The sequence below is a fragment of the Mchenga conophoros genome, linkage group LG22 (genome assembly GCF_057382185.1).
Source record: "Mchenga conophoros isolate Kocher_MC1m ecotype Shallow Benthic linkage group LG22, M_conophoros_male_GT1.1, whole genome shotgun sequence".
Classification (NCBI taxonomy): Eukaryota; Metazoa; Chordata; class Actinopteri; order Cichliformes; family Cichlidae; genus Mchenga; species Mchenga conophoros.
In genome coordinates this window covers 17,455,618-17,468,353 of record NC_140546.1, presented here as the reverse complement: position 1 = coordinate 17,468,353, position 12,736 = coordinate 17,455,618, and the positions used below count along the sequence as shown (strand labels likewise).

At 41.3% G+C, this 12,736-nt stretch overlaps 1 protein-coding gene across 2 annotated transcripts in view; it reads right to left on the bottom strand.

Annotated features, from left to right (window-relative positions):
* Positions 1–12,736, bottom strand: part of csmd3b (CUB and Sushi multiple domains 3b) — a 421,680-nt gene that overhangs the window by 106,037 nt on the left and 302,907 nt on the right. For both annotated transcript variants that reach the window (XM_085261673.1, XM_085261674.1), the window contains exons 11-12: positions 8,573–8,676; positions 7,537–7,649 (exon numbers count right to left, since the gene is read on the bottom strand). In XM_085261673.1, the coding sequence (XP_085117799.1) occupies positions 7,537–7,649; positions 8,573–8,676 (217 nt within the window). The remainder of the gene's footprint in view (positions 1–7,536; positions 7,650–8,572; positions 8,677–12,736) is intronic.

Genomic DNA, 12,736 nt, shown 5'->3' with positions numbered 1-12,736 from the left:
CTGGAGCAGGGTGCCGCCGGTGCATCGAGCCACCTGGGGGGCTCTTCAACTGGTGGGGGAGATTGTTACATCTTGCAGGAGCTTTCCTCTCCTCAGGAGCTCCCTCTGCAGGAGGGGGAGATACAGGAGAGGTGGAGGAAGATCTCAGCCTGGGTGTTTATTGTCTTATGTAGTCTGGAAGATGAGTGGATGGTGGGGTGGGTGCAGTTTTCTCTGTGGTGGGGTTGGGTGGACTGTCCCGGGCTCTGTGGGGCCGGGCGGCGCTGCTGCACTGGGCCCCGGTCTGGATGGGCCTGGGCCCCCTTTCCCTGGCGGGTCGCGGAGTGTGGGGGTGCCTACTGGGGTCAGCGGGGGAGCTGGCCCCAGGGAGGGGTCACTTGCCCCTCCCTTCCTTCCCTCCCCATCTCCAGCTGCCTCCCTCTTCCCGCTCCACCACAACCACCCACACATGCAGGGCCTTGGAGTAGGGGTATGTCACCAGGGTGCAGAGGAGGCTACCCCCCCCCCCCCGTCCCCTTCTGGCTGCCTCTGCCTCAATTTTATCCCACAACTTAGACATTCACATTACTCACACTCTCATTACACATACATATAGGATCTTGGGGGTGGGCACGATACACGGAGTCCAAAGTACCATCAGGGTGTACGCCCCACCCCTGGCATCGTTGCCCACCTCTCAATTTTAAATACACATAGACATTGAGGGCTAGCAGGAGGGACCATGCGCTTACCTGCTGCTCTCTGGCAGGTAGCTCCAAGCCCTCCTGGGTTTTAAATGCACCTTAAAACACACATGCATCAACATTACAATGAGCGGGTGGAGGGAGGTTCGGAGTCTTCTCTCACCCCCGTTCTCTGCGACCTGCTGGAGCAGGGGGGCTAGGAGGAGGAGTTGGCCGTCCGACTGCGGTCTGGAGTGTGGGGCCTCCCTGCTGCTGCGGAGTCGGGGCGGTCTGCCTCCCCCCACCGCAGGGAAAAGGGAAACACCACCTGGGTCTGGGTGCAGTTCCCCCCTCCAGGGGCGGGGGCACCTAGACCCGGTTTGTAGAGTACGCTTGGGGAGTGTGATCGTGTGTACAACGTCTTTTTATGTCTGTCTCCACGTTGGTTGAGTGTGGAGTAAGTGCATATGAGAGCATGAGGGTGGGAATGGATGTTTGTATCTGTGTGTGTCTGTGTCTATATGTCAGGTTGGGTGTCAGGCGCCACCTCTCTGGGGACATCTCAGGCCCTCCAAGGTTTGGAGGCCTATCTCCCCCTACCACCACTTCCCCTGCCAGTGGCGGACTCCCTCAGACATCGGTGTGTTGGTGGTTCTTTGTGTCCGGGGGTGGGCGTCCAGGTACGCACCGGCTCACTCCTTGGCGGCCGCTTATCGGGGCCTGGAGCCTGGGGCTCGCTCGGGCCACTTCGGAGGTGGGGTGCCCCCGGCCTCTCGGCCTGGGGCTCGGTCACTCAGGTGCAGCTGGCTGCCGGCGGAGCTCACGGGCGCGTCACTGCAACTCCCCCTGGCTTCTGCTCCGCGGCTGCTGAGTGAGCCCTCATCTGGGACTCTCCTCAGCTCTTTCCGGGACAGTGGCGCAGCTGCCCCTCTGTTGGTCTTCCTTGGTCTCTTGTGTTCTGGGGCCTCTGGATGTCTGGAGTTTTGATCTCCTCCACACCTGCTTCATGCCCTGGAGGACGGGGCTGTGGCCCCCCCCACACCCTCTAGCAGATTATTACATGAAGGAACCTTTTAAAAAACAAAAAACAAGCGCGTCCATGCTCACAGGTGTACACACGGGTGATCACACCCACAAACTACACCCTTTTTGGCTCCTACCTCAAAGCACACTGTGTTCTGTTGATCTTATGTGCTGCACAATAATGTTTAACATTTAGTATTTACTGTCATATTCCCATATATCATTGTGATGTTGTTTATTCTATTACTCTTGTTCTCTTCTGCTTGCTTTCTTTTTTCTTTCTCAGCAGGTGATCCAGGTGATTGATATATGCATTTTTTTTTCTCTGCCCGTTCTGTTGGTTTTTGTCTTTTGCCCTTCTCCCCCGTCCCTCTTCTCAGCTGTTTCTCTTTCCCTCTTTCTTTCTCCCCTTCTTTCCCCCAGTCAAGTCTGTCCCGTATTCAGTAAATGAAAATAAAATAAACAATAAAAGGTGAATCAAATGGACCATTATGGCAAGGCTGGGATGGTCAGTTTGGTAAAGTAAATCCGTTGGGCATCTTTCTTTGCCTTTAGACAACAATTCTGAGGGCAAAAGAGCCAAACGGGACAGGCCAAAAAGAAAAAAAAAAAAAAAAGAAAAAAAAAAAGAAAAAAAAAAAAAAGAAAAAGACTGAACAAATATGGCTTGTTTGGAAGTTAGAAAGCCTTTCTCTAGAAAGAAAACGGCAGCACCGCTTAGGTTTGCAAAGTTGCACACAGCATATCAGCACAAACTCCTCATCAACTGTCAAGCACCGCGGTGTAGGGGTGATGATTTCAGCTTGTTTTGCAGCCACAGGACTTGAGGACCTTGCAATCATTGAGCACAAATTCCTTGGTATACCAAATTATCAAGAGTTAAACGTGAGACCATCTATCTGACAGCTAAAGCTCTGCCAAAACCAGGTTATGAACAACACAATGATCCCAAGCACAGCACCAAATCTACAGCATAACTGAAAATGAAAAGAATCAATACATTGCAATGGCTCAGTTAGCGTCCAGATCGCAACATGGATGAAATGCCGGGGTGGGACCTTAACACTGTGTGCTTTCTTTTTACCATGACTGTGTATCAATTGCCCTACTGAAACAAATACATAAATATGCCAATACATTATATCCTCAACCCAATTTTCACTGTTATGCCGATGACACCCAGCTCTACCTTTCTTCTAAACCCAATTCATCCCTCTCACCTACCTCCCTCTCAAACTGTCTTATTGAAATTAGATCCTGGTTCTCCTCCAATTTTCTCAAACTTAACAGTAAGTAAAACTGAAGTTTCACTTGTTGGTACACCATCTATCTTAACCAAATCCCACAGTTTTTCCATTAACATGTTAAGAGTTTGGGTGTCATACTTGATAATACTCTTTCATTCCAGTCTCACATTAATTACATAACCCGGTCTGCTTACTTCCACTTACGTAATATTAACCGACTCCGTCCCTTACTTACTCCCCATGCTGCTGCCATCCTTGTCCATAGTCTTATTACGTCCCGTATTGATTACTGTACCGGTAATTCCCTCCTATTTGGTCTCCCTAAAAGGTCCCTTCATAAACTCCAACTTCTTCAAAATTCTGCAGCTCGGGTCATAACTTGCACTCTGTTAAGAGCTCATATTACCCCAGTTCTTCAGCAGCTTCACTGGTTGTCCATAGAAGCCAGGATAAATTTTAAAATCTTACTTTTAACATACAAGTGTATCCATAAATCTGATCCTTCATATTTGTGTGACCTGCTCCATATCACCACTGTTTCCCGCCCTCTCAGATCATCAGCTGCTATTCAGCTCATGATAAATGTATATATCCACAGAGCAGACAGGAACTCATTGAAACGTTAATGTGAACAATGTCGATAATGTCGCAATGCTGCCTTAAATCAATAGCTGTGACATGCCATAGTTTATAATTGACTGAAAGACTGGTGTAAAGTCAGGCTTAACTTCTAAATGTGGGGGACATAACTGCGTTCTCACTGTCATGCTGCAGGGACTCGCAAAAAGCAGGGTGAGGTTAGGTAAATCATAAAATTTTAGGTTGAACACTTGGTTTAAGGTTAGAGTATAGTAAACTGGAGTAATGGTTAGTGTCAGTCTCCAGGGGTTTATGTAAGTAAATACAACGTCCAATAGTGGTGTGAAGTGATGGGAACTCAGCTGTGTGTGTGAGTTTGTACGTGTGTGTGATTTGTATGCTCTGCAGTAGGAGTGGAGTCAAAGTGTTCCCAGGTCGGTGACCTTGGCTTTAATAATAGATGAATGGTGACAAGAAAAAGAGAGGGACACAGGCAGAGACCACGAGAAAGAGAAAAGCAGAAACACAGAGATAGACAGGGAGGGAATGAGTGCAAAAGAAAAAAAGATGCAGGGCTGGTCATTTGACAGACAACAGAGCAGAGAAGGGGTGTCTGATACAGGAAATGGGAGAAGCAAAAAGAGCAGAAAGGAGGAGAAGCAGGGAAACTAAACAACAGTGCATTAGAGAACAACTGACAGAGAAAATGTTGTGATTTCAAAAAGAAGGGAATGAGAGGATGGTGGATAGATAGATGGCTAATAAGGAAAAATGAGACAGAGGGAAAAGGGGAAGAGAGGGAGAATGTGAGGAGCGAGAGGGGTGAGTGACTTGCTGGTAGAGCTTCGTTGGCTTACTGATGGAGGACCTGTCTGACACACACACACACACACACACACTAACAGAAACCCACATACACGCATTGTTAGTGTGGCTTTACAGAAAGGCTGGAGTTACTGATAATGTTTATATTTCATAGCCAAGGTCTACGGGATATGTCTATGTACTCTACAAACACACACACAGTGTGCCCCTTTTTTTTTCTTTTTTTTTTTACATCTCAGGCAAGTACCCACCTTTATATTAAATCTTGTGGGTGATGGAGCCGGCACTCTGAGACAAACACATTTATCTTGTACTGAGAATTGGCGCTTTTCATGGTTTGGGGGTTTGAGCAAAAAGAAAAAGAAAAAAAAGTAATATTTAAAGTACTTTTTTGTAGGTTTTGACAATCTAAGAATGTCAAACACATTTACATAAGTATGATGTAGATGTAATTAAAGGGGGCACACTTAAAAGTCTAATAACAGTACAGTAGATGTTGAGCAGCAAGCAGTCCTTTCTTACATAATATGCTGAGGATTCCTTAAATTGTACATTTATGCAATTTTTTTAAGCTGAACTATAAAAAGTAAACTTGGCATCACTCCCTGGTAAGCAAACAAAGTGACTAAATAGCTAACATAGTTTAACAAAGACCCCCCCCCCCCAAAAAAAAAAGAAAAAAAGAAAAAAACCCTCAAATATTTAAAGAAAAATCCTTCAAACTAAAAATTATATCATTTATTAGGCAAATAACAAACTGAATTTGTGTTTTATACCCAAATTTGAGCTCACACACTGGACTTCAATGAGAAGTCCGAAATTAATCAAGCATAACACTCAACCACTAAAACCAATTTTTGTGTTAAGGACTGCAAGTAAATAACTGTAATTTGGCATCTCAATCAAAAAAATAATAACGAGCTTCATTTTTCTTTTTTTTTTCAGCTTTTTAATAAAACAGTAAATTTTAAACTTGATGGATAACAGCATTAATTATATTTTAGCATTAAAAATACTACCTTGATTAAAGAGCTTGTGCACACTGGTGAATTAGCCAATACAGAAACATAAAAATGATTTTGATAATTATGAGGAATTTTAATTGGAGTAGCAGTGTCATAAACCTTACACCGGGTGGTATGGTCCCCACAGCGCACACAGTCTCTTATTGCTTTTCAAAGAACATAAAAGCCAACATAGCTGTGATAAGGTCATTGTGACACAAAATAACAAAACCTGATAACATCAAAATACAAATGCATGGCTTTTGACAGTGAATACGCTCTAACAACACTGCATTGGTCTTCCACGTATTGTGCAGAATAATCTTGCTGTGTACTACTGGGTACAGATTAAGAAAGAAAATCCAGCTCTCATGCCAATGCAATGAAGCAATATTATATGCATGGGTGCATTTAGATGGTGGCTCTCTCCATTAGCTTTTCTATTGATCTCTATGGTGAAATCACTCAGGAGAAATTAATGGGCATATGCACAATTATCATTGAGACAGGAACCTTATGTCCTTCATAAAGGTGATATGATTTCAAGTTAGTTTTTAAACTTTTTAATATTACCTGCGCATTGTATTATTTGCTTAAAAAATTGCTACCAATACATTTGTTATTTGCAGAGTTACTTTAAGAAAGACAGATCTGCAGTATTTCATTATTTTCTATTTTAATCATTTTGATGTTATGTCTTTTTAATCACTGTGTTTTCAGTATATCATTTGAACTTCACAATGGAACTCAAGGAGCATAAAGGGCAGAGATATATCAAAACAAGTGTCATTGTCACACCCCTTTTGGAACTTGCTGCATTACCAGACTCAGCACTGTGACCTCATTATGACAATAAATCCGCAGATGATGACACCTAAATGAGGTACACAAAGTTCATTTCTGCAGCAAAGCTCCCCTCTCTATGTTTCATGTACTGTGATCAAATGAAAACTACATCCATCACACAGGAAACTTTGGAAAGGTTAATATTTTTAGTTTGGCAGGAGCTGATTCGACAGAACAGAAAAACACTTTGTTCCTAACTGATATTAAGAAGAAGGTCATGCGTTGCTAGACAAGCATTTATTTTTAAAGCAGACCAATGCATCTACAAAGATGTTCTGTTTGATCAAGATAAGTCATCGCTTAAAGGGATTAACAATGAGACATCTCAAGAAGCCAAACTTTTCAACTTTTTTGGAATTTTGACAGAAATAAAATTTCCACTGCACAGCGTAGTGAAAAATGAAGACAAAACTCCCACAGAAATCTAACCTGATATCATCCCGGGATGTTTGAAGCATCAGGATCATCCTCAGACTATAATACCCTCAAAACTTGGATGATAATGTTGAGAGCTAAGACGCACTCAGACTACTTTTGAAGCCATCCACAAATACACAAGTCATCTGTCGACTGATTTAAGATCCCCTCATTAGGTATTTGTTAGCTTATCAAAACACAAGTTGCTGAGCAGTAAAACCCCTGGGTGTACTGAATGAGTGAGAAATTCTAGGATTTATTGCCAATGAATTTAAATTTCAATTGCAAAATAAACTGTTATTCCTTTGTTCAGTCATACAAGTCAAGATTGAACACATAAGACACATAAGAACCGTTAGTTAGTGCCTAGAAAAGCAAAAATAAAATGCATTTAAAATTAAGTGGAAACCTATAAGAACAAAATCCAAGTACATTAGATGTGTATATCAAATAAGTAGAATCAGACAGATATAGACAGGTAATCTAACAGTAATAGAGTCGATGCAAGTGATGAGATATCAAAATTACTTGCAAAGTCACACTGTGTTACATGCAACATATCCAATGCAAAATGCTATTGAGCCATAAAAAGAGCAATGCCAGGGCAAAATGTACAACCCACAGATTTATAATGGTTACTAGTTTATCAACTTGATATCATCTTCATATTTTTTTAATGTGACCAACAACATGTGATTAAAGAGGGTGCCACCCTGTGTTTTACTGTTTGATGTGGAGCAGGTGTGCTCAACATTACCAATATAAAATAAATCGGTAAAAACTGAGGGTTTTTTTGCCATCTCATCCTTGGTATACAAACACATAGTCTGACAAGTTTGAAAATGTCTTCACAAGTTATTTAAAGGCATCTAATTCACACAATTTCCTTCTCTTTTTCTCTCCTACAAAAACAAACACATGCTCATTACTTACCTTTATAGTTGATTTTAAAGCCGATAGAGCCGACACTCTCATCTGACTGTAGGTGGAGCCACATCTGGTGAGTCATGCTGACTATCAGGTCAGGAACAAAGCTACCTGATAGGCTGGAGCACAAAACGCACTGCTATTAAATCACTGTCACCATAATTACTACTATAAAAAAGTATCATTTTCATCATTGCAATCATAGCTATAATCAAATTCTCAAGTGATTCTCTGAACAAATTGCTGGAACATACTGCACTGGAGCTCAGTGCTTTGCTTTGGTTTTGCAGAATCCTGCCTGAGTATGGCAAATTGCTTTGAGTACTCTGATGCTATGCAACCTTTTTTCAGAGTGCCAGTCCTGTTTATAATCAAAAGCTAACAGTGACCATCTACAAAGTGAACCATAATCACCCACTTTGTAAAAGGTCTGGCACTGTTATCTTTGTGGGCACTACATTTTACAAATTCAAGAACAGTGGTAGATAATGCTGATTTCTGTTATATAATCAAATTATTTTATGCCAAAGAGATAGACCTTTCTGAGTTAGGTGGACGCTGACGCTTTGCATCAAGCCCAGAATAAAAAATGACAAAGCAAAAGACAAAAAGTACCTTTCTCATTGATTATTCTCATAGAGCACTGCTGTTTATCTGCACAGCTGGTCTCTGTATCGCTACATATCAGTGACATTTACTTATAATATAGATATATTGTAGAAAGATTTCAAAGATGTTTTATCTTTAGCTAGTAAAATGGGAACTAGGTGCAGTGATTTATTGAAACATGTGCAAACATACATGGGAATGCAGTACACAAGGTACAAACAGAAAGCAAATATTTGGCATGAGCAACTTTATTGCTCAACAAAGCCTGAACTGTCTTAGCCAAGCTTTCATGTAATTTCTTCAGGGATAGCTTCAGAAAGCCTGGACGACCACTGTTCACTTAAAATTACAAAAAAGTACTGTAATATACACTGATCTCTGGATATGTCGAAAGCAAGTGCAAAAGTATGTGAGTTTATAGTATAATACTTACACCTGTAGAATAGTCGTAGGATCTCCTACCTCCCCTCCATCTCCAATAGTTAGCGTATCATAGGCAATCTCTAAGTCAAACTCTTCAAAGTTGATCTGGATGACCTAAAGTTGACATGCATGAAAAAAACAAGCATATTCACATTCATGTGAGTTATTATTCCAACACAAGTCAAGCAGTAATATATAACTTTATTTTTTAAAATCAGGGCTACTCAATCAACAATAAGAAGAAGAAAAAGAAGCAAAGTTCAGAAATCTCAGCACCCAGTAAGGAACGTGGTTATTGATTCCAGTTTGGAGGTCATCGCACTGAGCTGTGTTTCCTAAAATTTCAGTTTTATACCAGAAAAACCTTTGGCTCAAAAAATTCCACAATCATTTTGAAAATGGTGGATTTGATCTTGATCTGGTTATAATTGCATTAAAAAATGTAATCTACACTCTTGTAGTCCTAAAACTAGCGTGAGCTCAATCATGTTGCAAAAGGTTACATATTGTATCTTGTCATGTTAAGACTTTTACCTGTGATGACATTAAAGTCATCTCAGTCTCTGAGTTATACCTGAGCATACTGTACATGAATCATTAGAATTCATTCATGCATCACACAATGAGGCATGATTTCATTCAGTATCGCACAATGAGGAGGGAAGACTGCAAGTAACACCTCTGCTGTACACTTGAAGCAGTGAGTACCAGCACACAGCTCAAAACTCTGATCGGGAATTATTAAACCAACACTTTCTGTTTCATCTAAGACCAGAGAGAAGGACATTTGGCAAAAGAGAAGAGAGAATGGGGGGAGGGTTGATAGAGAGAATGAAGAAGATGGAGGCAGATGGAAGAGGAGAGGACAGAGGAAGAGAGGAAATGGGGGTAATAATGAGCACATCTTTGATGCTAGCAAAGTACAGTGGTGGAATATTTCAAACTAAAATTCTGACTTGACCCTCAGGGGAAGACTGAAACCTCAGTCTGCCTCCGCCCTGCTCTTCTTCTCTCCTTATGAGGAATTTCCAGATTTCCAGAATGAATATTCTGCTGGAGCACTTCAAAGGCAACCAAATGCATCGCACAGATCTTATTTTCCTGTATGCTGGTATATTAGCACTAAGCATATTTGCATGCATATTGGCACGCTCAACAACTCTGTATATTTATTACGTTTAGCTAAGACGTCAATACAGTTCTCTTTTTCCCTTCACTACACAATTTAAGCACCAGAAACATGACACCACTACTGTGCATGCTGAATGGATACAGTTCATTTTTTATGCAACTTTAGCCTATGAATTTATGAAAAGGGAGAGAGCATAAACAGTGGCTATTCCTTTAGTGTCACCTGATTTGTTTTAGTTTATGGGGTTCATTTTTTTGCCATTTAATACTTGCTTTACCTCTTCTGCCACAAGCAAGTAAAGTTATCTTTTGACTGACAACAACTAATGTAGACATACCCAAATATACCAAAAAAACTGGGAAAGCGTAACAGCACCATCACCCGATTTCACCGGAAATGGAATAAACAAGAGTGTATACAAAGATGAAGCAACAATCTGCCCACTGCTCAAGGTGCTGACTCAGTCTTATCAGTATGTGAGGCAGCAGATTGGATTAAAGCATTACCTACAAACCTGTTAAAATCTCTCTGGAAAGCATGCACACAGACACACGGAAACAGACAGGCACAGGCTTTGTGGAGATTACTGTATCTATTGCTCTGATTACACAGTTGCCATATTCACACACACTTATCGCTGTATTCTCATGAACTCAAAGCAGGTTCTCAGCACAGCAGCAAATCTGAGAAGTAACAGCCGCATTTATAAGACTGTTTTTACAGATTTTATAGAAAGACAACATCAGATCGTGCTTTTACAAGGATAATCATGATGATCACAATACTTAAAAGTCACGTTGTGCACTTTTAACATCGCAAATGGTTGCTGACATAGCTGAATGACTTTCCATAAGTGAAACACTGTTCAAGAGCTTACAAACTTTATGGAAAAAGGTTTTTTATTTCCTTTTTCCTTTGCACCTGCAATAACGTGTGGATGCCATTCTAGTGCAGTGTTGAAAGTATAGAGGATGGGCACTGGAGACGATTAATTTGACAGCGGGTCTATCAAATGCAAATGGTGGAAAAATAATGGAAGCGCTTCATAGATATATTTTGAGTTAAATGATCAGAGATTACCAAAAGCTTTCCACAGCAGGTTTGAGATAAAAAGGAAAAATCTTGAAACTTACTAGGCACAGCAAAGAAACACATCCAAATGTGCATAGAGAATTCAAAGTGAGTGGGTTTCACTTGTTCAGTGCATGCCAGAAAGAAGTGAAAATGAAATCGTGGTTGCAGTGCTCCACACACAACATTCACAGATTGATAGCTCATGAAGTAAGCTGGGAGCAGTCATTACTGTATTGTCTTTCACGCTATATTTCTGTGTGTGTGTGCCTCCAATTTTTATAGTGCTTACAGTCAAAAAAAGTGAATGATGAGACTATACTACCAAATAATTGGTATAGTGAGTGGGTTTAAACAATCCTTCTATCCCAAGTAGGTGAAATAACTATGAATCGGGCCAACAAGCAGATACAAAAAGTTTGAAGGCTGAGGACAACAAGGGCATCGATATGCAGAAACACTAGAAATGATGCCTTTTGCTTAGTTTGCTGTAGGTAACAAAGCTTTGCTTCTGAAAATACCTCATTCTGAAATGGACTCTATAAGGAGTATTCCATTAGAGTTGTTCTGTCTTGTTGTATATGTCCTTTACAGAATGTCCTAATGACACATCAGCACAGTTCACACAGCATTAAACACAGCTAAGCCATAAGCACATTGCACTGAATCCATGCATGCACTTACGTTTATGCATCTATGAATGCTGCACTGAAGTCGGCTTCGACTGGAACCTCATTAGTGGGAATGTGAGGGTCAGTGTTTATGTGTGTGTTCCTTTTTACATTTAGTGTGCTCAGTTTGTGTTTATGATAGATGAAGCTGAAAACTCCACATATTTCCCCTCTCTTCTAATTGGTTGGTGTTCATGCAAACATCCATCTCTCTGTCGATCTCTTTTCACTAGCTATCTCTCCCGCTTTTCTCTTTCTCTCTCTCTCTACCACCCTCTCTATCTCTCTCTAATTGGCTGCTGCATGTCTTCCTTCTATCCGTCTATGGCCTCTAGCCAATGAGGCGACAGAATTGGATTTCTGCTTGATAAAGCACTTCCTTTGGTTGTCGTGGAGACAATGAGGTGAGCGAAGCTCCTCCCTACTTATACCATAAAAGATCTTAAGATACTTTGAAGATATAGTTACACTAGGAATATGTGAAACACCTGGTGAGTGACACAGCCGGTGATGTAAAGCGGGCATTGACAGGGCTGGGGGATAAAAGATTGTCTGTGACAGCATTACCATAAACCCCGATCAACACGCTCCCCTTGAATGTGCTTCTCCAGTATAAATCGTGCCATTGTGATGAGACCTGGGATGCAGCTGATGAAGACTGATGGTTAAAGTCCGAGACTACTCAGTGTTTTGCCCCTTACTTATACTTTTTTCAGCTTGGACTGCCAGGTGCATCCTTTCCAGATACCAACTCTGAACAGGAACTAGTGGGAAAGGCTGTGCCTGCCCCTCACTGTTGCTATGCAACTACTGAACTATAGAAAGCATTAGAATCACTTTTCTCCTATGATAAATGTTTAACATTTTTAACCTGAGCCCTTAAAAGTGCTATGCTGTTCATCCCGTCAGGAAGATGCAGAAGCATACCATTTCTTTAATGACAGAAAACCAGTGGAGTGTTTTCTTTTTCTCTTTGCCTACTAGCTTCAGTGTATGTCTTATTTTTTCTTAAGCCTGCAGGGCATTTCTGAATTTAATGCCTACAGTATTAATGGAAAATCTACCTAAAACAATTCCTTCCTGTCTTTGAATTGAATGCCCTTGCATGCACTACCTTTGTGTTTATCATAGGGGTGCTAACTAAATATTCATCATCGCAGCGCTGCAGTAGTCATCTTGTATCCATGTGTTATGCATTAGACTGTGCATGCAAATGTGAATCGGGCCACAGAAACCTAGCACACACTTTATAATGTAAAAGGCTACTGTTTTAGGTGTGTGTCCAGCTGTCATGAAAAGA